The sequence below is a fragment of the Paroedura picta genome, chromosome 5 (genome assembly GCF_049243985.1).
Source record: "Paroedura picta isolate Pp20150507F chromosome 5, Ppicta_v3.0, whole genome shotgun sequence".
Classification (NCBI taxonomy): Eukaryota; Metazoa; Chordata; class Lepidosauria; order Squamata; family Gekkonidae; genus Paroedura; species Paroedura picta.
In genome coordinates, this window is record NC_135373.1 from 10,733,073 (window position 1) to 10,753,784 (window position 20,712).

The 20,712-nt window shown below is 50.1% G+C and overlaps 1 protein-coding gene across 4 annotated transcripts in view; it reads right to left on the reverse strand.

Moving 5' to 3' along the window:
* Window positions 1-20,712, reverse strand: part of LOC143837062 (pleckstrin homology-like domain family B member 3) — a 52,553-nt gene that overhangs the window by 10,197 nt on the left and 21,644 nt on the right. For 2 of the 4 annotated variants that reach the window (XM_077336484.1, XM_077336483.1), the window contains exons 4-12: window positions 20,086-20,226; window positions 15,973-16,101; window positions 14,888-15,043; window positions 13,591-13,701; window positions 10,209-10,295; window positions 5,993-6,091; window positions 2,899-2,992; window positions 1,987-2,155; window positions 672-759 (exon numbers count right to left, since the gene is read on the reverse strand). In XM_077336484.1, coding sequence (XP_077192599.1) covers window positions 672-759; window positions 1,987-2,155; window positions 2,899-2,992; window positions 5,993-6,091; window positions 10,209-10,295; window positions 13,591-13,701; window positions 14,888-15,043; window positions 15,973-16,101; window positions 20,086-20,226 — 1,074 coding nt within the window. The remainder of the gene's footprint in view (window positions 1-671; window positions 760-1,986; window positions 2,156-2,898; window positions 2,993-5,992; window positions 6,092-10,208; window positions 10,296-13,590; window positions 13,702-14,887; window positions 15,044-15,972; window positions 16,102-20,085; window positions 20,227-20,712) is intronic. The other 2 variants (XM_077336485.1, XM_077336486.1) reach the window with 2 other exon arrangements.

A 20,712-nucleotide genomic window follows, 5' to 3' on the forward strand; every position in this document is an offset into this window, starting at 1 on the left:
CCTTTCCTCTCCCCACTGCTGACACCCTTTGAGGGAGGTGAGGCTGAGAGAGCCCTGATATTCCTCCAGAAGAAAAAGAGTTGGTTCTTATATGCCGCTTTTCTCTACCTGAAGAGAAAAGCGGCTTACAGTCACATTCCCTTTCCTCTCCCCACAACAGTAAAGGAAGTGAGGCTGAGAGAGCCCTGATATTACTGCTCAGTCAGAACAGCTTTATTAGTGCTGTGGCGAGCCCAAGGTCACCCAGCTGGCTGCATGTGGAGGAGCAGGAAATCAAACCTGGCTCACCAGATTAGAAGTCCGCGCTCCTAACCACTACACCAAGCTGTGATGGCTACCGCCGGAAATAATTTTTAGAAGGGACGGAGGGGGGATGTGATAAACACATGGAGGACTGGACTGATGGGGGCTATTAAATGGGAAACACGGACTGCCTGCTTTCGTATTCTGAGACCGTTTCATGAAGTGCTCGAAGGAAGGGTTGCTATTGATGTCCTGAACAGAGATCTGGTCTTTTTCAGAGAGAGAATGGCGAAACATAATTGACCTGAGATGGCCTTATGATTCTCCTTACGTGCTTAAGTGAGGATTCTCACAGAACACTGCCCCAGGCATCACCTGCGATTTGAGGGGGGGGGGAGAGGCTCGGATCCCTTCTCTCTGCTCCTCACCCTTTCCTGCAGCAGCCGTTCCCTCTCAGCCATGGCTTCCCGCACCTTCCGCTCCATCTCGGCCAGTGTGGTGACACAGTTCCCCAGGCTGCAGAGAGATTTGCATCTGGTTAGCATCAGGACTGGTGGGAAATTCTGGAGATTGGTAGGGGGAGGAGGTTTGTGGGCTCCAAAACAGATGCCATGCAGGAGAAGCACCATCTAATTTCCAAACTTAAAAGTGGGGGAGGAAGTAGCTATGGAGTACTCTGACTTTGAACAGAGAAGCAGCACCAGTAGACATGATAGCCCTCTTTAAGTATTTGAAAGGTTGTCACTTGGAGGAGGGCAGGATGCTGTTTCCGCTGGCTGCAGAGGAGAGGACACGCAGTAATGGGTTTAAACGACAAGTACAACGATATAGGCTAGATATCAGGAAAAAAATTTTCACAGTCAGAGTAGTTCAGCAGTGGAATAGGCTGCCTAAGGAGGTGGTGAGCTCCCCCTCACTGGCAGTCTTCAAGCAAAGGTTGGATACACTTTTCTTGGATGCTTTAGGATGCTTAGGGCTGATCCTGCGTAGAGCAGGGGGTTGGACTAGATGGCCTGTATGGCCCCTTCCAACTCTATGATTCTGTGATTCTATGATTCTAGAGAAGGTACCTAGCCTTCACCCCATGCATATCTTGCCCCAAATCTAATTCCCCTCCACAATTTCTTTTAATTTAAACCAGGCTTTCTCAACCAAGGTTTCATGAAACCCTGGGGTTTCTGGACAGCCAAGGAAGGGTTTCCCGAATGAGTGGGAGTTAATTCAGTTTCTATATATATTTTAAATGTGTTAAACATTTATCAGGTGACACTCCCCGTTTCCAAAATGGCCAATGAGGGTCCCTGGTTGGGCATGTACACCGCTCTGCTTCCCTATTCTGCATGACTGCGCCACTTCTGGGGTTTCTCGGAGCCTGGAGGATGTTTCAGGGGTTTCTCAATGGTTAAAAAGTTAAGAAGGGCTGGTTTAGACTCTGCAGGGTCTAGCAATGGCCAGCTAAATAGGAACAATTTAGACTGAGAAAATGGCCCTCACACAAAGATCCGTAAGGGCATTGCTCTTCAGCCCTATTCCTACCTGGCTTTGTGCTGGCACAGTTTAAATATGCAGTAAAACTGAGCACCAGCCACTTAAAGAATAAATCGTTGCAGGTTCTTTTTCATTTTTCCTCCCCACCCCTGCCCAATTTGGCCCCAGTTTCCACCCACTGGCCGTGTAAGCAAGTGTCAGAGGAGACAGACAGGTCTTTGCAGACGAAAGGCAGCAAGAAGGGCCCCTACTCACCTGTAAGTGCCTTGAGAGGTCCCTCCCAGCTGGCCCATGGCTCCCTGGCCACCCAACAGCTGGAAGAGGGGGTTGTTGAGACGCGAGTACTGCAGGCCCGTGCCACCAAGGTAGGACCCATTGCCCCCTCCGGTGAGCTGCACTGCCAGCACGCTGGGGTCCAGGGCGCCTGGGGATGGAGGAGGAGAGACAAGGAAAGAGCTAAGCACCCTCAAAGGCATTCTCAAAGCAGCACCTTCAGGGCCCCAAAATTGCCAGAATCCCAGAGCCTTCCAAAACTGTGGGAAGCACCCAGAAATGGGGGCCAAATGCAAGACTTCCAGCAGAGCCAGGAGACACTGAATGAAGAAGTCACCCAGCTGGCTGCATGTGGAGGAGCGGGGAATCAACCCTGGTTCACCAGATTAGAGGCTGCCACTCTTAACCACTACAACAAGCTGTCTTTCGGGTTACTCGTAGGCCAGATAACAGCCCTGAATGGGCCGCTCCCGGCCTGTGGGCTGTATATTTGACCCTCTATACTAGGCTATCAGAGCCTCTTCTGGCGCACAGTGGTAAGACAGCAGAAATGTTGTCTGAAAGTTCTGCCCATGAGGCTGGGAGTTCGATCCCAGCAGCCGGCTCAAGGTTGACTCAGCCTTCCATCCTTCTGAGGTCGGTAAAATGAGCTTGCTGGGGGGGGGGGGTAAACGGTAATGACTGGGGAAGGCACTGGCAAACCACCCTGTATTGAGTCTGCCATGAAAACGCTGGAGGGCGTCACCCCAAGGGTCAGACATGACCCGGTGCTTGCACAGGGGATACCTTTACCTTTACCAGGCTATCACATCCCTTCTGAGCTCCCTTTCCTTCCCAGCCTCCACCCCCCCCCCCTCCACCCAGAACTGGCACACTATCCTAGATAACCCTTACCATGGACTGAAAGCGGGCGCTGAGCCGTCCTACTGGAGTGGCGGTCCACACGCCTCCGGGGCAGGCTTCCAGTTCTCTGCAGTCCAATTGAGCCCTGAGCAGGAAGTCGACAGGGAAAGAATCAGGTCTGATGTAAGAATGTTACCTTTGATCCTTACTCTTTGCAAGAAGCCCTAATGATTTTTTAAATTGTTTGTTTGACTGCACCCTTGTAAAAAAGCGGTCAAAAAAACGGCACCTGGTAAACCATGTGGTCTCAGCATCTGGACATTCACAGGACATCTTGTTATGTTAGGCTAGACGGTTTCATTTCTACAAATGTCACTTCCCCTTTCTGCCTTGCGTGGAGTTTTATCTTTTCGCTTCGCTGAGAGAAAGAATGACACACCAACAACGCAAACAAAGGTACACGCACAATAGAACTCAGGACCGCCAAGCACGCAGCAGGCTGAAGACGTTCCCACGCTTCCAGTGGGGAGCAGAGGAGGAGCCGAACTCTTTGACCCTGCCTAAACTGAAAGGTAACCCTCTCTGCCACCGCCGAAAGACCTCACCTTGTTCTCCTGCTGCTCCGTATGCAGGGTAAGGACAGATCCGAGTGGGTAGACGTCTTGGTCTGAAGTAGCACCACAAAAATTTAGTCTAGTTGCACCTTTGAGACCACAAGGAGTGACACCTTGAATAAATCTTTGTTGGTCTTAAAGATGCGATTGGACTACATTTGCGTTAAGGGTAAGGACAATTCCCTTGCTATTTACACCTCTGCCTGCTCAGCCTTCCACAGAGGGACAGTGACCCATTCACCCAGCAGGTGGAGCTCTATGGCTCACCTGATGTCCCCGAACCCTGGATTTCATTGCTGGAGCAAACACCCCAGCATCCTCTGCACCCACAGAACCACGAAGCTTCTTTGACACAGGGAAAAATACATTCCCAGATTGCTTCAGACTCCTCTGCTTTCCTTTTGCTTATCTTTGCTTCAGCTGATGGACCTCTGAGCAAAGGGTAACCCGACCGCTCTGTCTCTGGCAGGGTTGCCTGGCTACCAATGGGAGGGTTATTGGGAGGGGGGGGGCAGTGTCCCAGGAGGAAAAAGAACAATAAGGCTTTGGTTGTTTACTGAAGTTCTGACAATAGAGTTCCTTGATATTCCTAGAGCAACCTGGAAGTGAAAAGAGAGCTCTAGCAATTGCCGGAAATTTTCTAGTAAGACTCCGGGAATTGTCAGAAACGTGATGGTCAGAGCTTCTGATTTTTCTTATTTTTCTTCTTTCTTCCCTGTCACTTTGGCCCCTCTTTCCCCTCAACGATCAGCTGAGCATCAGCAGGCAATGAATGCAATGGATTTCCAGTCTCTCTCTCTAAATAGGCAAATGCAGAATTTCCCAACCAGGGTTATATGTCACCCCAGGGTTACACTAGACCCCTGGAGGGGTTACTCCAGTTGGGGGGGGGGGATTTAATTTATATATGTATATTTAATTTTACATTTTCCCAAGGTGGTTTTCTCCATATTTGGGAAGGTCAACCCGCACCCTCCCCAAAGGTCCAATGATGGGCATAGAGGGGGTAGGAAGGAAAGGGGTCTCAGCCATACAATCCGTTGCTGGCCAAGGCTCCTCACATACTGTCAACCTGTTGGTGGCAGCTGGAGTCCAGCAAAGGGAGTCCTCTTGGTGTTGGTTGGGGAGGGGGGTCTTTTGTAGCTATTTTTAAGTCTGGGTGGGTGGGTAGGAGGGAGGGAGGAAGGGGGCCCTGCTGGGCAACTTCAGGGCTTGGGATGGGGGAAGAACAAGGGCCTATCTCCCACCCGCTGCAGCTGTAGCCTGGATTACAGCCATGGTGGGAGGCTGAACAAGCTACTGGGCAGCTTCAGGACTTGAGGGTGGGCAGGTAGGGAGCAGCGCCCGGCTCCTGCCCACTGCTGTGGCCTAGCATTTTGGTTCCAGAGGTGGTTGAAGCAGGCCACCATTCTCCTGTTGGATGAGTACTCTTGGGGTTGGTGGGGGGATCATTTCTTGTTTATTCTACATGGGTGGGGGAGTTGGAGTGAAGCGGGGAGGTGACATGTCCTTTCTGGGTAAGAAAGCGGGACACCAGAAGAGGGGGCCCTTCCTCCCTCCAACTGGGGTGGGGGCGGCGCGGGAGTAGGGGTGGGGCAGCGGGGCACACAAGCCCCAGCGTCATCATCGTGGGGTGGCCAGGTGCAACCATGGGGCTAGGCTGTGCTCAGCCACGGTAGCGGCATCTCGGGGCCCCGTGTGGCCGGCTGGGCTGCATCGCGCTGGACGGGGTGGCAGCCGAGCCTTGCCTTGCCGAGCAGAACCTGGCCTGGCCTTGTCGGAGGGCAGAACAAAAGAGGCCACCACGGCCTGCGTGATCCCTCCCTCCCTCCCTCAACGCCCAGGAGAGGAAAGCGGCCTGAGCCTTCAGCCCCTGAGCCACGAGCCCCAGCCCCACATATGACATCCCACCGCACCCTCTTTGCACCGACTGGGAAGGACACCCGCCAGGGAAGCTGAGAGGGAAACGGGGGAGCGGTGGGAAGGCAGCGGCAGTGGCAGCCTATAGACACACGGGCCGAGCAGGATGTGCATGGGCGGACAATGCGGGACATTCTGAAGATGGTCCGAGATGTGGGACTTCTGGGAAAATCCCGGGACTGCCCGCTATTCTCGGGACGTATGGTCCTATACTTCTGGGGTTGTGGAAGGGAGGCACATCCTGCTGACATCATTTCAGAGTTATTTTGAAACTTGCAAAAATATTCAGGTTAATTCACTGTCAAAAGGTTGAAAAAGGCTGGGTCAACGAGACTTTGCCTTCATGACACATTGCCAGTCCTCGGCATGCCCCCTACGCAGGGTCATTTCAAAAACCCATTGGCTCCACACACATTTTCCTAGGGTGTTCCCATGCCTTTCTAAAATGTCTTGCAGGGGATATCCAGCTGACTCTGATACCTGCCTCCAAATTTGGTGAAGAGTGTGTCTAAAATGCCCAGCCCACCTTCCCTGCTTTCTCTGCAGTGAAAACAGACAAAAGGAAAAGAGACATTTACAGTCAAACACAGACCAAAGAGGACAAGACGGACCTTGACAGAGCTGCGGACTGAGAAGACACAGGAGGACGAGTCGGACTGGTCGGAGCCCAACACAATGACTTTCCGATCTGTCTTTTGGGTGAATGTGAGCTGCAGGAAGACATAGATAAATCACTGTGGGGGCACAGATGAAAGGACAAAGGTGCAGACTGCTTATCACTACCAGAATTATGAAGTCCATTCTTGATTGGTTGGTGCTAGTCAGGAGAACAGCAAAGGAGAGAGACAGAGGTAAGATTTTTCAAATGTAGACAACTCCTGGAATTGACAAACTCTTGGGGCATCATCTACGGTAGCGGTCCCCAACCTGTGGGCTGCGGACCACATGTGGTCCTTCAACTAATTGGAGGTGGGCCCCGAAGGACGCCTTCTCTCCCCCCCCCCCCGGCCCTTTACTTCATCCCCCCCCCCCGGCCCTTTACAACACACTTTGGGTGTCATTGTCTCCCATCACTCCCAAATGGGACTATCTCGTTGCAGAGAAACAAGCTCAGGGTTCCCATTGATTTGTCATTGTCATGAGTTAAAATTTCCATGAAAATAAAATGTTCCTTATGTTCATTGTTGTGGCGTGTCTGTATCTTATTTTGAAGGGATGTTTAAACATTACCATAGCGATCAGAGAGCGTTAGGGCAGTGGTTGAGAGTAGAGGAGTAAACTACCCCCCCCATTGGGCCTCAGTAAAAGGCGTTGAGTGGTCCCCGGTGAGTGGTCCCCAGTGATAAAAAGGTTGGGGACCACTGATCTACGGTGACTGGCAGCTTCTGCCACCCTGGCATTCAGATAATCTTTCAGCTGGAGATGCCAGGCTTTGAACCTGGGACCCTCTGTGCACAGACCACCTGCTCTGTATGCCAATAAAGGTTCTGATTCTGAAAACATTGATCTGAGACTGAGTCACAGTCCCTCTCCTTTTAAGATGAAATGGATGAGAGGGTATGTTAGTGATCTTACACATGCTAGCCAATAGGTGCCCCTGTGCAGATGGCTGCTGGCTATTCTGGGGGGAAAAACAGAACTGTCACTTTCAAAGCACACCCCAGGACAAAGAATGGTCCCATCACTTTCAAAGTAAGAGATTGTAATCACCGTTAATTTAGAAAATGTGGTTCGCGTACACACACACACACATACAGCATGCTAGAGACACCAAATTCACAGGGGATCTTCAGCTGACTATCCTCTACCTGCCCTCCAAGTATGGTGAAGATCTGAGTTACAGCCCCCCAAAGAAGGTGCCTCCAGGAAACTGCTTTCTGGGGAAATCATATCTGACAGGTAGTAATTTTGTGAGATGAAAATTCAGGAGGTTCAGGAGTGTAAAGAATGAATCCTGTGTAAGTTGGAGCCACCAAACTTGCAAGGGATCTCCAGCTGACTCTAATTCCTGCCTCCAAATTTGGTGAAGAGTGGGTCTATGAGGTCTGAGTTATGCCTCCCCCCTCCCCAGAAGATGCCTCTTCCACCAGTTTCCAATGGATGAAAAAACAGCAAGAAAGTAATATAAGCCCAGCAGAACAGAATCAACACCCCCAGAGGATCTTTGAATTAAAACATAATAGGGGACATGTGTGCAAGCCCAGCAGACCCAGTGTCAATGTGGAAATGTCAGCTGAAACATGATCCAAGCAATGGACAGCATTTTTGCAAGCCCAGCAAAACCAGTATAAATATATAGAGTGTCCAACAGAGCCCACTGCCAATGTGGCAATGCCAGCTCAACAGGACTGATGTTAAACAAAGAGTCATAATCTAAGCAAGCCCAGCAGAACCAGTGCAAAGTACTAATGCCCAGCAGAACCCAGTGCCAATGTGGCAATGCTAGCTCAGTCACAATCCAAGCAAGGGATTGTATCTTTGCAAGCCCAGCAGTACTAGTGCAATCACAAAGTGCCCAGCAGAACCCAGTGCCACTGGCATGGCAAGCTTAAAAGAACTGATCTCAAAGCACAGAGTAAGGGCAGGAAGAGTTACAAGCTCTGTACAAGAAAGGAAGGTGGACAAAAAAGGGGGAAATCCTCTTGAAACTGACAACGGTGTTTCCAATCGTTGGAGAATTCTATACAGCCCATTGTTTTGAAGTTTGGAAAACCTTTTGTTTGAGTGGAGACTATCTGGAAATGTATCCATTCACTATCTGTCATTAACCACCATCAACAGCTTGAAAGTTCATGGAAAGTTTGTGCTGGTTAATCTGCCACAAACTTTGTTTTGTGAACTGTGAATTGGCCAAAATTTATCATGAACTTCAGTTTGTGCTCCGGTTCATGCCCGTTCCTAGTGACTGCTGTGTTTAGCCCACCCTGGAAGACTTTTGGCTATCAAGTATAGGATGTGGCTAGCAGTGTTACCTCCACAACAGAGCTAGAAATAAACTTGTGAGTACATTTAGAACTCTCATGCAGGGCAGTGGAGACATAAAATGGCTGACAGTGCAGGCAGATCCAGGCACATGGTAAAGGTAAAGGTATCCCCTGTGCAAGCACCAGGTCATGTCTGACCCTTGGGGTGACGCCCTCTAGCGTTTTCATGGCAGACTCAATACGGGGTGGTTTGCCAGTGCCTTCCCCAGTCATGACCGTTTATCCCCCAGCAGCAAGCTGGGTACTCATTTTACCAACCTCGGAAGGATGGAAGGCTGAGTCAACCTTGAGCCGGCTGCTGGGATCGAACTCCCAACCTCATGGGCAAAGCTTTCAGGCAGCTGCCTTACCACTCTGCGCCACAAGAGTCTCTACCAGGCACATGGAGAAAGCCCAAATCCAGAGGAGAAGTGGGGTAATTTTAAAAAAATGCACTGGGAAGGGGGACTGATAGAGAATAAAAACCAGTACTGTGGTGGCAGCTGCAAATGATTTGTTATTTTAGTCTATGTAGCCAATCAGATCTCCAGCAACGAATCATAAGGCCTGCTGAGCAGGAAGCCCATCCAGCTCTACCCACTTCCTCAAAACAGTCAGTGGGCACCAGGAAAGGTGTCTACAGGTACCATGGCTCCTGTGGGCCTTGCATTGGGGACCTCTGCTTTTGAAATATGAGCCATCTGGAACAGGCAGAGACAAACTTGGCTGAGATGTTGAAAACAGAAACAAGTACTTTGAAGGCCAACCTTCTTCGCTGGGACTTCCCATCCTTTTAGGTGCTGTTTGGCTATGGGAAATGGGAAAGTTTTACTAGAGGAAAACCCCTGACAGTCATGGTGCTTTCTCCTGTGACAAAGAAGAAATGCATTGTACACAGCAAAATATATTGTGTTGCCTTTGACAAGCTACCTTCGTCATAAATGGGGGAAAAGCTACCCAGTGTCAAATGACTTTCTCGTTATTCTTCAAACCCCAACTTAAATAAAGCCCAAGTGTATTTAACTTCACTAACACACACTTATGTATTCGGGTTAGCTGGTCAATTCCTTAGAGCAGGGACCTACCTCTTGCTGGGTTTTCTGCACATTTTATTCTGTAAAGTGCCTTATTCCTTTGTAGTGTACTATCACTCAACCAGTGTGTGAAATTCCACAGTCCTTTGTCCTAGCTAGGAAACACACAGGCAGATGCAGCTTTCCGCAAACCAGCAGAAAGTTGCTCCTGTTGAATTTCTGCCTGCTGCATAGCTGTTGATGTTACTAGAGCTTTACGAAGAAGTGGGAGAATCAAGGACTGGGATTCCATGTATCTAGGGCTGCCCACCTTCAGGTGGGTCTGGAGATCTCCCAGAATTAAACTTCATCTCTGGGTAGCACAGATTCTAGGAATGCCGGCCTCTAGGTGGACCTGGGGATGCCGTGGAATTATAGTTCATCTCCAGGCAACTGAGATCAATTCCCCTGGAGAAAATGGCTGCTTTGGAGGGTGGACTCCATAGCATTAGACTCCACCAAGGTCCCTCCCACCCCAAATCCTGCCCCCTACCCAAAGTCCAACTCCAAAGTCTCCAGCTATTTCCCAACCCAGAGCTGGCAACCCTAATCAGTTCCTCTGCTGCTTTGAAGGACAGCCTCTTGGGCATTGAACTCCTGCTAAGGTCTCCCCCCACCCCAAACCCCACTCCCAAACCCTCCAGGAATTTCCTAGCTGGGAGCTGTCAACGCTGCCAACATGACATACAACCAGACTGTTCAATGAACCCACTGGGAACAGGAGTCCTGGCCTCGATGGACATATAGACAGGGAGATGGTGACGAAAAAGGAACTCTCCAAAAGCACTCACCTGAGTGAGGGACTGCTGGCTGTCCGGAGAGTCCGCCCCTCTCTCCTCGAAATACTCTTGGCCCATATCCATGAGACGGTTCTTCTCCTAAGACAGACAGGCAAAAGGGTGACGCAAGAGCCTTGTCCTAAATAAAAGTATCTTGAGTTGAGTGTCCTAAAACTTGGATTGACAATTGCGCCTTCCTTTGGGAGAGGTCAGCCCTACCCACCCTGCTTCCTGCCAGCATGGATCACATCCCTGTGCCAAGGGCAAGGGGCTGGCAGGCGAACAACTCCAACCATGCCCCATTCAGGATATTTGCTAGGAAAGGGGGAGGGGGTGCTCATCCCGCTTTGTCTAAAGAGAAGGGCGCTCCGGAGACATCTTGTTTAGACATCTGTTTCACAGGAGTGCCGCAAAGGCCTCGTGGCGCCTTCGTGGTCTCTCTTTATTGGCAATTAAGCAGGGAGACATATTGGGAAGCCAGCTGACTTTGTTGATTAAACTTCAAATCCTCCATCTGACTCCCAAATAGCAAAAAATCCCAGCTCCTTTGTGCAAACTTTGTTTTAAGACAGTGGAGGGTTCCGTGTGTGCAGGAAAATGGGTACAGAGAGGAAAGGGATCTCTTAACGTTTTCTCTTGCGTGGTTTTTCTGTGGAAAATGTCCCTTCCCACAGATTCTTTGACCTGCCCTAGTGGGAAAGATATAGGCACTTTCCTGCAGGAAAAAAAAAGTCAAGGAAATGGGCGAAGATACAGCAAGTCCCAGCACATCCTCCTCTACTTTGCAGCATCAGGAAATATATCATGGGAATAGAAAACAAAAATCCAATAAAAGAAGTTGCTAAGCTATAGTTTACATGTGGTTCTGCCCTAAACCAGGGCCAACTACTAGAGGCCAGACCACAGATTTGCATTGACAAGAGGATGGGTTTCAGTCCCCTGAGCCCAACCTGGGTTCCCCTCAGCCACATAGCAGCTGTGAGGGATGGCCTTAAAGGTAAAGGTAAAGGTACCCCTGTGCAAGCACCGAGTCATGTCTGACCCTTGGGGTGACGCCCTCTAGTGTTTTCATGGCAGACTCAATACAGGGTGGTTTGCCATTCCCTTCCCCAGTCATTACCATTTACCCCCCAGCAAGCTGGGTACTCATTTTACCGACCTCGGAAGGATGGAAGGCTGAGTCAACCTTGAGCTGGCTGCTGGGATTGAACTCCCAGCCTCATGGGGAGAGCTTTCAGACTGCATGTCTGCTGCCTTACCACTCTGCGCCACAAGAGGCTCTTTAGGGATGGCCTTAAAAATATATATATATATACAGAATACTTCAGAAAAATACCGAAATAACTCCCCACCCTGAGATGTTTTCACTCAGGAAACCAGCTGAAGGAACAGGGATCCAAGTTGGGTCTGGGGAAGCGAGACCCAAAAGCCTACACATGGAGACCCATAAAATTACAGAATTGGAAGGGGCTAGACAGGCCATCTAGCACAACCTCCTGCTCAGTGCAGGATCAGCCTCAAGCATCCAGGAGAAGGATCTGTCCAGCTGCTGCTTAAAGACTGCCAGTGAGGGGGAGCTCCCCACCTCCTTAGGTAGTTGATGCCACTGCTGAAGTGCAACCCTACTCTGACTGTGAACATTTCTTCCTTAGTAGCTTCAGTTCTACATGTAGCCTATTGCAGGCCCTACCCTCTGCTGCCCACAGAAACCACTCCCTTCCCTCCTCCAAGTGTCAACCTTTCCCATACTTAAAGAGAACAGCCTCCTCTTCTCCAGGCTGAGTCTCATTTGGTGACAATAAGAAAAACACAGGATGGTCTCAGATAACTCAAACCAAGAAGAAAAGACCTATCTTTATAGCATTAAACAATTAAACAATAATAAAGAATGTTTTTAAACAATGTCCTTTCTTGAGTTTACTTTGAGTTTATTTCATTCCAAGGACGTCAGCCAGAATGGTTGCTTAATTGTTTCATGCTATAAGGATAGGTCTTTCCTTATTGGTTTGAATCTCATTTGGCCCAAAGTGACCCGCCTCGATCCAGCTGATCTTCCTACCCTTCCGAAAAATGTTCCCGTTTTGGAAACCAGCCGGAGAAAGGATCTCCCTAGATGTGCGTGAAGCACACATTCAAAGCTCATCTTCGTTGCAACACCCAGGAAAAAAAGAAGCCGGAATTTCTGTGGTTAATTGTTGTTGCTGTTGGTTATTTTGTTTTTTTTAAATCCTCAGGCTAGAAAATGAGGTTTAGCAATGGAGAACTCCTAGGTTTCGAATCCTGTTGTTTTTTTCGAATGGGATGGAGAAGGTGGTTGGTAGGTAGAAGTCCGATATTATATTGATCAGTAGAATTGCAATGGAAAGGGGGGGGGGGAATTGATCTAGAGTCCATCTATGTAAACTTTAGGGGAAATGCAAACTTTAGAAAAAAATGCATTATGAGGTGTGTGACCATGAGATCATAGATTCAGAGAGCTGGAAGGGACCTCCAGGGTCATCTAGTCCAACCCCTGCACAATGCAGGACATTCACAACTACCTGCCCACCCACAGTGATCCCAATTCCATGCCTGGAAGAAATTTCCTTCCCAATCCCAAAGTGGTGATCGGCAAATCTAAATAAATAACTAAGAGCCAAGCTCAGACACAATTCCTTCTGCCCACAATCTGTCTAAGTTCACAGAACCAGCATTTCTCTCCAATAATTATATTATAATGATGCAAAAGAATAAGAAGCCAATTGTAAAATATCAGCTTAATGCTCTTTTTAAATTATAGTCGTTCTGTAATATGTAATATTTTGGAGCTCCTCCGCCACGCATTTGGTTGAGGTCAACCAAAACAACAGCATCTACTGGGCCCCCAGAAAACCCCCCTACTCATTTACTGAATCCTGGACTGATCTACCTATGGAATCATTGTTACCACAGATAGCAAGTTAACGCTGTCACGGGAATTGTTATATGGAAATGTTATAGTAACTGTTGAAACCTCTGTTACTATTGTTTTTACTCCACGTCAAGGATTATGCTGCACTTCCTCGATGTTCTATATCAACCGCCCTGAGCTGGAAGGGAGAGCGGTATACAAATAAAATATAAAAATAAAAATATAAAAATATAAAATAAAAATATAATAAATATGAAATAAATAAATAATATGTAGTATTCTTCCTTTCCTTCCTTCCTTCCTTCCTGAATACATCAAAATTTAAATAGAAAAACAGAAGCGGCAGGTTGGCAGGCAGAGGTTGGGAATCAGGGAACCTGCCCCAGCTTCCAAATTCTGTTTTTATTGTTGAAAGCAAAGCGGAATCAGATTGGCACGCCAGAGGTTGGGAAACAGGGCTCCGGGTTTCTTTCCAGGCTCTGGGCAAGGTTGGGCATTTCTTACCGCGTTCAGACTCCTGACGGCCTCTCCCTTCTCCTGCGCAAACCGCTGGCTCTCGCCCACCAGCTGCTCCTGAGTCAAACAGGCCTGCCCTTCCAACCTCTGCACCTTCCGCTGGGTGGGAGGAGAGGACTGGGTTAGAACCTCAACGGGCTGCAAGAACTCTTCCGCCTCTGGCCCCCTGCCACAAGGAGCAGTAACCTGTAATCGATCTGCCGGGATTGGACACGCCTCTCATCAGGTGAAGTGAGCCCTGATTCGTGAAAATAACTCCTAGAACAGGGGGAGTCAACCTGTGGTCCTCCAGATGTCCATGGACTACAATTCCCATGAACCCCTGCCAGCATTTGCTGGCAGGGGCTTATGGGAATTGTAGTCCATGGACATATGAAAGACATATGAAAGACCACAGATTGACTACCCCTGTCCTAGAATGAATTGCGCTCATCTCAGGGGGCCTACTGGGCTTCCAATTAGGGAATTAAAACAGATCTCCAGATAGGGAGGATCCCCCTGAATGATCATCTCTGGTCCCTCCCCTCCCAAAATCCCATCCATTCCTGGCTCCACCCCCAAAGTCTCCAGGAATTCCCCAGCCCAGAGCTGGCAACCCTAACAGACAGACTACACTGATCTATTTTCTCAGAGAGTGGCATTCTATCCTGCTTACAGAAACCACCTGGGCAAACATTCCTTTTTCATTTGGAAAAACTTCACAATTATAATGGCTTAAACACAAACAAAGATGCTCTTTTCCCCACCAAGCCCCACTGTTTAAACCAGGGGTAGTCAACCTGGGGTCCTCCAGATGTCCATGGACTACAATTCCCATGAGCCCCTGCCAGCAAATGCTGGCAGGGGCTCAGGGGAATTGTAGTCCATGGACATCTGGAGGACCGCAGGTTGACTACCCCTGGTTTAAAACTGATCACGGCTCATTGAAAACTTACCTCCCCGCCCAAGGATAACTAGGAGCACTTTCCCAGGTGTAAGCCCCATTGAGCACAATGGGACTGACTTCAAAGTAGACCTGCACGGGCGATCTCCCTCAGTCTCTAGGCAATTACGCCTCTCCACTCCATGGACTGAGCTTTGCAGGTTTGATTTTTAAGGATCCGGATTTACATGCCGTCCCCAGGGCACGATGGCCTAAGCATCTGACTCATGCTACTATCGATAAGCACTCACTGAACCTATGCAAAGGGAAGCCTAGGAATGTGCTGGGTGGAAGTGGAATAACTTGTGTAGATCTCTGAGCCCTGGCCCTGGATCCCCAGAGAACGGGGACGCTGCTCCTCACCTTCCTCTGGTTGATGCTGTTCTGAAGCTGCGTGATTTCCTGGGCCAAGGCCTGGCAAGCGGCTTCTTTCTCCTCCTCCAAACGGCTGTCCCTCTCTAGCTGCTGGAACTCCAGGTCTTCATAGCTCCTCAGGGCTCCATCGAGCATCTCCGATGTCTGGGGGAGAGAGTCGGACCTGACTTCCAGCTTCCTTCCTCTAGGACAGCAGGGACCCAGTGGTTACAGCCCCTGTTTCTGGTCGGCATGTGATTAGTGCTGGACAGGAGTTTGGTTGGATAATGCCAACGGGAAATCTTGGGCAGGAGGGTGGAGGGGAAATCACATTTCTTAGGGTATACAAGCTTAGATGAAGGCAGTAGAATTGCATTGTTTGGATGCACCCTCCCTGAAGAAGGAGGAAGAGGAGGAGCAGGAGGAGTTGGTTTTTATACCCCACTTTTCTCTACCAGAAGAAAGTGGCTTACAATCACCTTCCCTTCCTCTCCCCACCACATATACCTTCTGTGGTAGGTGGGACTGAGTCCTGATATTACTGCTCTGTGGGAACAGCACTATCAGGGCTGTGACAAGCCCAAGGTCACCCAGCCAGCTGCATGTGGAAGAGTGGGGAATCAAACCAGGTTTGCCAGATTAGAAGCCACCACTCTTAACCACTACACCCAGCTGGCTCTCACCTGCACATTAAAAAACCTGCAAGTAGAAAATTAGCACTCGAAAGAAGATTTATAACCCTGATACCTAGCTTTCTACATGCAAGGAGGATTTTAAAAAAATAAGGGGGAATATCCATGTATTTATTTACCTGCTTCATTTCTATCCCACTTTTCTTTCCAATGGGTCCCCAAAGCTACCTAACTTTTCTTCCGCTTAGCCTTCACAAGAACCCTGCAATGCAGGTGAAGCTGAGAGTGTGATCAGCCTAAAGCCCCCCAGCAAGCTTCTAGGACAGTGGATTCGAACCCAGGTCTCCCAACACCCCAATCAGGACACCCCACAAGGGAGTTTGCAATCCTACAACCGCTCCCTGCTGGGCAGTCTCAGAAGAGCTCTCTTCCTGCAGGGTCTGAACCCCTCTCCTCGCTCACCTCCAGAAGCTGCCTCCTCATCCGCTCCCGCATGGACTCAGGCTGGTCCTCCAGATGCGTCTGCGACTCTGCGTGCTGCCTCTGCAGTTCCTCAACCTTGTGGCGTTCCTCCTGCAGCCGCGCCTTCTCCTGCCAAAAACAAAAAGAGGGCAGGGTAAGAGTTGCCACATTCCCATGGGAAACACCTCTCCAGCCGCCTCTCCCTCGCCAGGCAGGGCTTTAACCCCTCCAGGAGAAGCTGCAAGGCCCAGGTGCCTTTCTCCATAGAACTGAGGGATACCATCCATGGGGAGGATGGCCAACTCCTTGCCGGGAAACCTCTGGAGATCTGGGGGCGGAGCTGAGGGAGGGCGGAGCTTGTGGAGAGATGGCAGCAGAAGAGTTGGTTTTCACACCCCACGTTTCTCAAAGCGGCTTAGGATCGCCTTCCTCTCCCCACAACAGATACCCTGTGAGTTAGGTGGGGCTGAGAAACCTTCGGACAGGACTGCTCTATGAGAACAGCAGGACTGTGACTAGCCCAAGGTTACCCAGCTGGCTGCATGTTGAGGAGCAAGGAATCAAACCTGGCTAGCCAGATTGGAAGCCACCGCTCTTAAGCACTACACCACACTGTCCCGTTATAGTGCTGTACAGTTCACCCTATAGGGTTGCCAGCCTCCAGGTGGGGCCTGGAGACCTGCTTCCAAAACCAATCTCCAGCTGATAGAGATCCATTCCCCTGGGGAAAATGAAGAAGAGTGGACTTTAGGGCCTTGTACCACGCTGAGGTCCATCCCCTCCGCTCTAAACCCTGCCTTCTCCAGGTCACCCCCCCCCTAAAAAAAAATATGTCCAGGAATTTTCCAACCCAAAGCAGCCATTCTCTCCAGGAGAACTGTGCCAGAGGAAAGGGAAGGCGACTGTAAGCCACTTTGAGACTCCTTCGAGTAGAGAAGAACGGCATATAAGAACCTTCTTCTTCAGTAACATCAGGGCTCTCTCAGCCTTCCCTCCCTCACAGGGTGTCTGTTGTGGGGAGAGGAAAGGAAGGTGATTGTAAGCCACTTTGAGACTCCTTCGGGTAGAGAAAAGCAGCATGTAAGAACAAATTCTCTATTTCTTCTTCTATAATATCAGGGCTCTCTCAGCCTCACCCACCTCACAGGGTGTCTGTTGTGGGGAGAGGAATGGGAAGGTTACTGTAATCTGCTTTGAGACTCCTTTGGGCAGAGAAAAGCGGCATATAAGAACCAACTCTTCTTCTTCTTTATCTCCAGACCCCACCGACCATCGGATAGAAGGGACGTGAATACAATTCTTGCGGGGAGCACCCAAAAGAATCAGATAGTTATGCCAGAACCACAGGCAACCTTTGCCCTGGTCCAATTCTTCCGACACAACAGCACCTACACAAGCTCTATGGCGGCCAGCAATGTGACCGATCAGACGGAATCAGCGCTGCTGGGTTCTGAAGGCATGGACTGACAGGGAACTGTAATTTCTGCCTAATGAGAAACCAGCCAGAGAGGGTTCCCCTCTGTCCTCGGTCCTTAAATGGCAAACGTTTGAAAGCAGAAAGGAAAGACAACTCTGAGCCCTGGATGGAACCCACAGGCAGGCTCTCGCCAACCCCGACCAACGCATTTGGGACGTTCTTAGAGGTTTGGGGGTGGTACCTAGGGGTTGGGAGGGAGACCCTCTTCAGTCAGACATAGCTGATGTACAACCCACCCTCTAAAGCAGCCACTGCCACCAGGGAAACAAATGTTGCCAACCTCCAGGTGGCATCTGGAGATCGCATTTCCAGTTGACAGAGATTAGTTCCCTGGAGAAAATGCCTCTTTTGAAGGGTCTCTATGGCAGGCTTCCTCAATCAGGGTTTCTTGAAGGCCCTGGAAGGGTTTCCCAAATGGGTGGGAGTTCATTCATTTTGTACATATTTTTAAAATTTGTTAAACATTTATCGGGTGATAGGACCATATATGGTCATGTCGACCTCCCCCGCAAATAACCAATGACGGGCCGGAGGTGGTGGGAAGGGGAGGAGCCCCAGGTGGGCATGTCCACAGCTCTGTTCAGCCCCTGCAGGCAGAGAACTCTTCTGAGACTGCCCAGCAGGGAGCGGCTGTACAATAACAACCTCCAGGTCAGTGGCTCTTAAACCTCCGTAAATAATGCCTCTGAAGTGCAAAATAATTATTTCAAGAGCATCATTAAGATAACATACGTAAAAGCCACACAATATGAGTATAAATTGACATGCAATAATGCAACAAATGTAATACATAGAATCATAGAATCATAGAGTTGGAAGGGGCCACACAAGCCATCTAGTCCAACCCCCTGCTCAACGCAGGATCAGCCCTAAGCATCCTAAAGCATCCAAGAAAAGTGTGTATCCAACCTTTGCTTGAAGACTGCCAGTGAGGGGGAGCTCACCACCTCCTTAGGCATACAAAAAATAGTTCAGGCAAAAGTCCAAACGAGGATCCGGAAGTCCCCCGTTTTGCAGGGTGGCTTCTACAGTAGGCCCAGGCCAGTCTTGACCACTCAGGCTGGCAGCTGCTCTGTAATGTCTTAGTGTCATTTTCCCCGCTGATCCTTTTAACGGGAGAAGCTGTGTACTGAACCCAGTGAACTCCCACACCCACTGAGTCACAGCCTGATCCTCTGAAGCACCTGAGCACAGGGAGGTGCTTTATTTCAAGCCAGATGGTTGGTCTGTCAAGATCAGTATTGTCCACTCAGGCAGGCAGTGGCTCTCCAGGACCTCAGGCCAGGACCTCATACCTGATCCTTTGAAGTGGAGATGCCAGGGAGTGAACCTGGGACCTTCTGAGCACAGGAGGATGCCTTGTCCTCGGTTAGACCATTGGCCTCTCAAGATTACCTTTCGGAGATGGCACTGGAGGCTTTTCATATCACCTGCTCCCTCAGCCTTCCAGATGTGGAGGTCAGGGGTTTTGAACCTGGGACCTTATGCATGCCAGGCAGATGCTCTGCCACTGAGCCATGGCCTCTCCCTAACAACTAAATACATGAAGCTGCCTGACATGGATATAGATCAGGGGTAGTCAAACTGCGGCCCTCCAGCTGTCCATGGACTACAATTCCCAGGAGCCCCTACCAGTGAACGCTGGCAGGGGCTCGTGGGAATTGTAGTCCATGGACAGCTGGAGGACTGCAGTTTGACTACCCCTGATCTGGATCATACTATTGTCTACTGCATGGACTGCAATTCCCATGAGCTCTCCAGATGTTTGTGGCCAACTGGAGAGCCACAGTTTAGCCACCTGTGGTCTACTCCAATTGACTCTCCAGGGATGTAGAGAGACTTCAGCGGCTCTCCAGGCATTTAGACAGAGGTCCGTCGTATCATCTGCTACTTGATTATTTTAACTAGCAATGCTGGGGATTGAACCTGGGACCTTCGGCATGCCGAGCAGATACTCTGCCACTGAGCCACAGCCCTCCACGGTGCCCTGAGAAACAGATGGTTAAATGGTAAAGGGAAATCAGTAACAGACAGCACTCTCTGCACAAAGTTGGGGGTAAACTGTGAGTTCCTTATGACTGTGCTTGTCAGTGGCAGCTCCTTTTCCCAAACCCACGTTTTATTTTGTCTTAAATCCAACAGAATGAGCCCAACAGTGCATCCTCGTAAGGTAAAGGTAAAGGTATCCCCTATGCAAGCACCGAGTCATGTCTGACCCGTGGAGTGACGCCCTCTAGCGTTTTCTTGGCAGACTCAATACGGGGTGGTTTGCCAGTGCCTTCCCCAGTCATTACCATTTACCCCCCAGCAAGCTGGGTACTCATTTTACCGACCTCAGAAGGATGGAAGGCTGAGTCAACCTTCAGCCGGCTGCTGGGATTGAACTCCCAGCCTCATGGGCAGAGCTTCAGACTGCATGTCTGCTGCCTTACCACCCTGCGCCAAAAGAGGCTCTTGGCATCCCCGTACTTTTCTCCAAACACAAACAACTTGTGCATCGATTCCAGTTCCAAAATTAAGCAGGTAGATAAGCGTATACAACAAGAACTGCATCCTCCGCTCCCCCTGGAAGCAGCTGGCGAGAAGCCAGGCTGAAAGCCGCCCGGGGAGGAGAAGGCCACCGCGCCGCTCCTCACCTTCTCTCGCTCTGCTTGGCACCTTCGCTCCGTCTCCAGCAGCCGCCTCTGCAGCTCCACCAGCCGCTCCTCCTCCTGCTGCAGCTCCTGCTTCTCCCCCTTCAGTTCTCCTGCCAGCAAAGCCCCTTCCAAGTCCATCTGCTAGGGAAGGGAACCGAGTTAAAAGCCCTGGGTCCTAATACCAAGTCCAAGGTCTTGTTTTTGACCTTTAAGGCCATTTGCGGCTTGGGCCCAGCCTGTCTGAGGAACTGCTTGTCTCCTTATGCCCCCGGCTGGGCTCTTTGCTCTGCAGGTACTGATCTGTTAGAGGTCCCTGGCCTCAGAGAAGTATGCCTGGCCTAGACCCAAGCCAGGGCCTTTTCAGTCCTGGCCCCAACCTGGTGGAATGAGCTCCCGGGAGAGCGGAGGGCCCTGATGGAGCTATCACAGTTCCGCAGGGCCTGCAAGATGGAGATCTTCCACCAGGTCTTTGGTTGAGGCCAGGTTTTAAGAGCAGCGGGCGCCCCTCAGGCTGCACTATTCCATCGGGCGAAAGCCTCGGTGGGTGGCTGCGGGAGGAAGGAGGGATTCTGACATCTTGGTATGCTGGGACGGAGTTGATTTTAAGGGATAGAAGCATTCATGGGG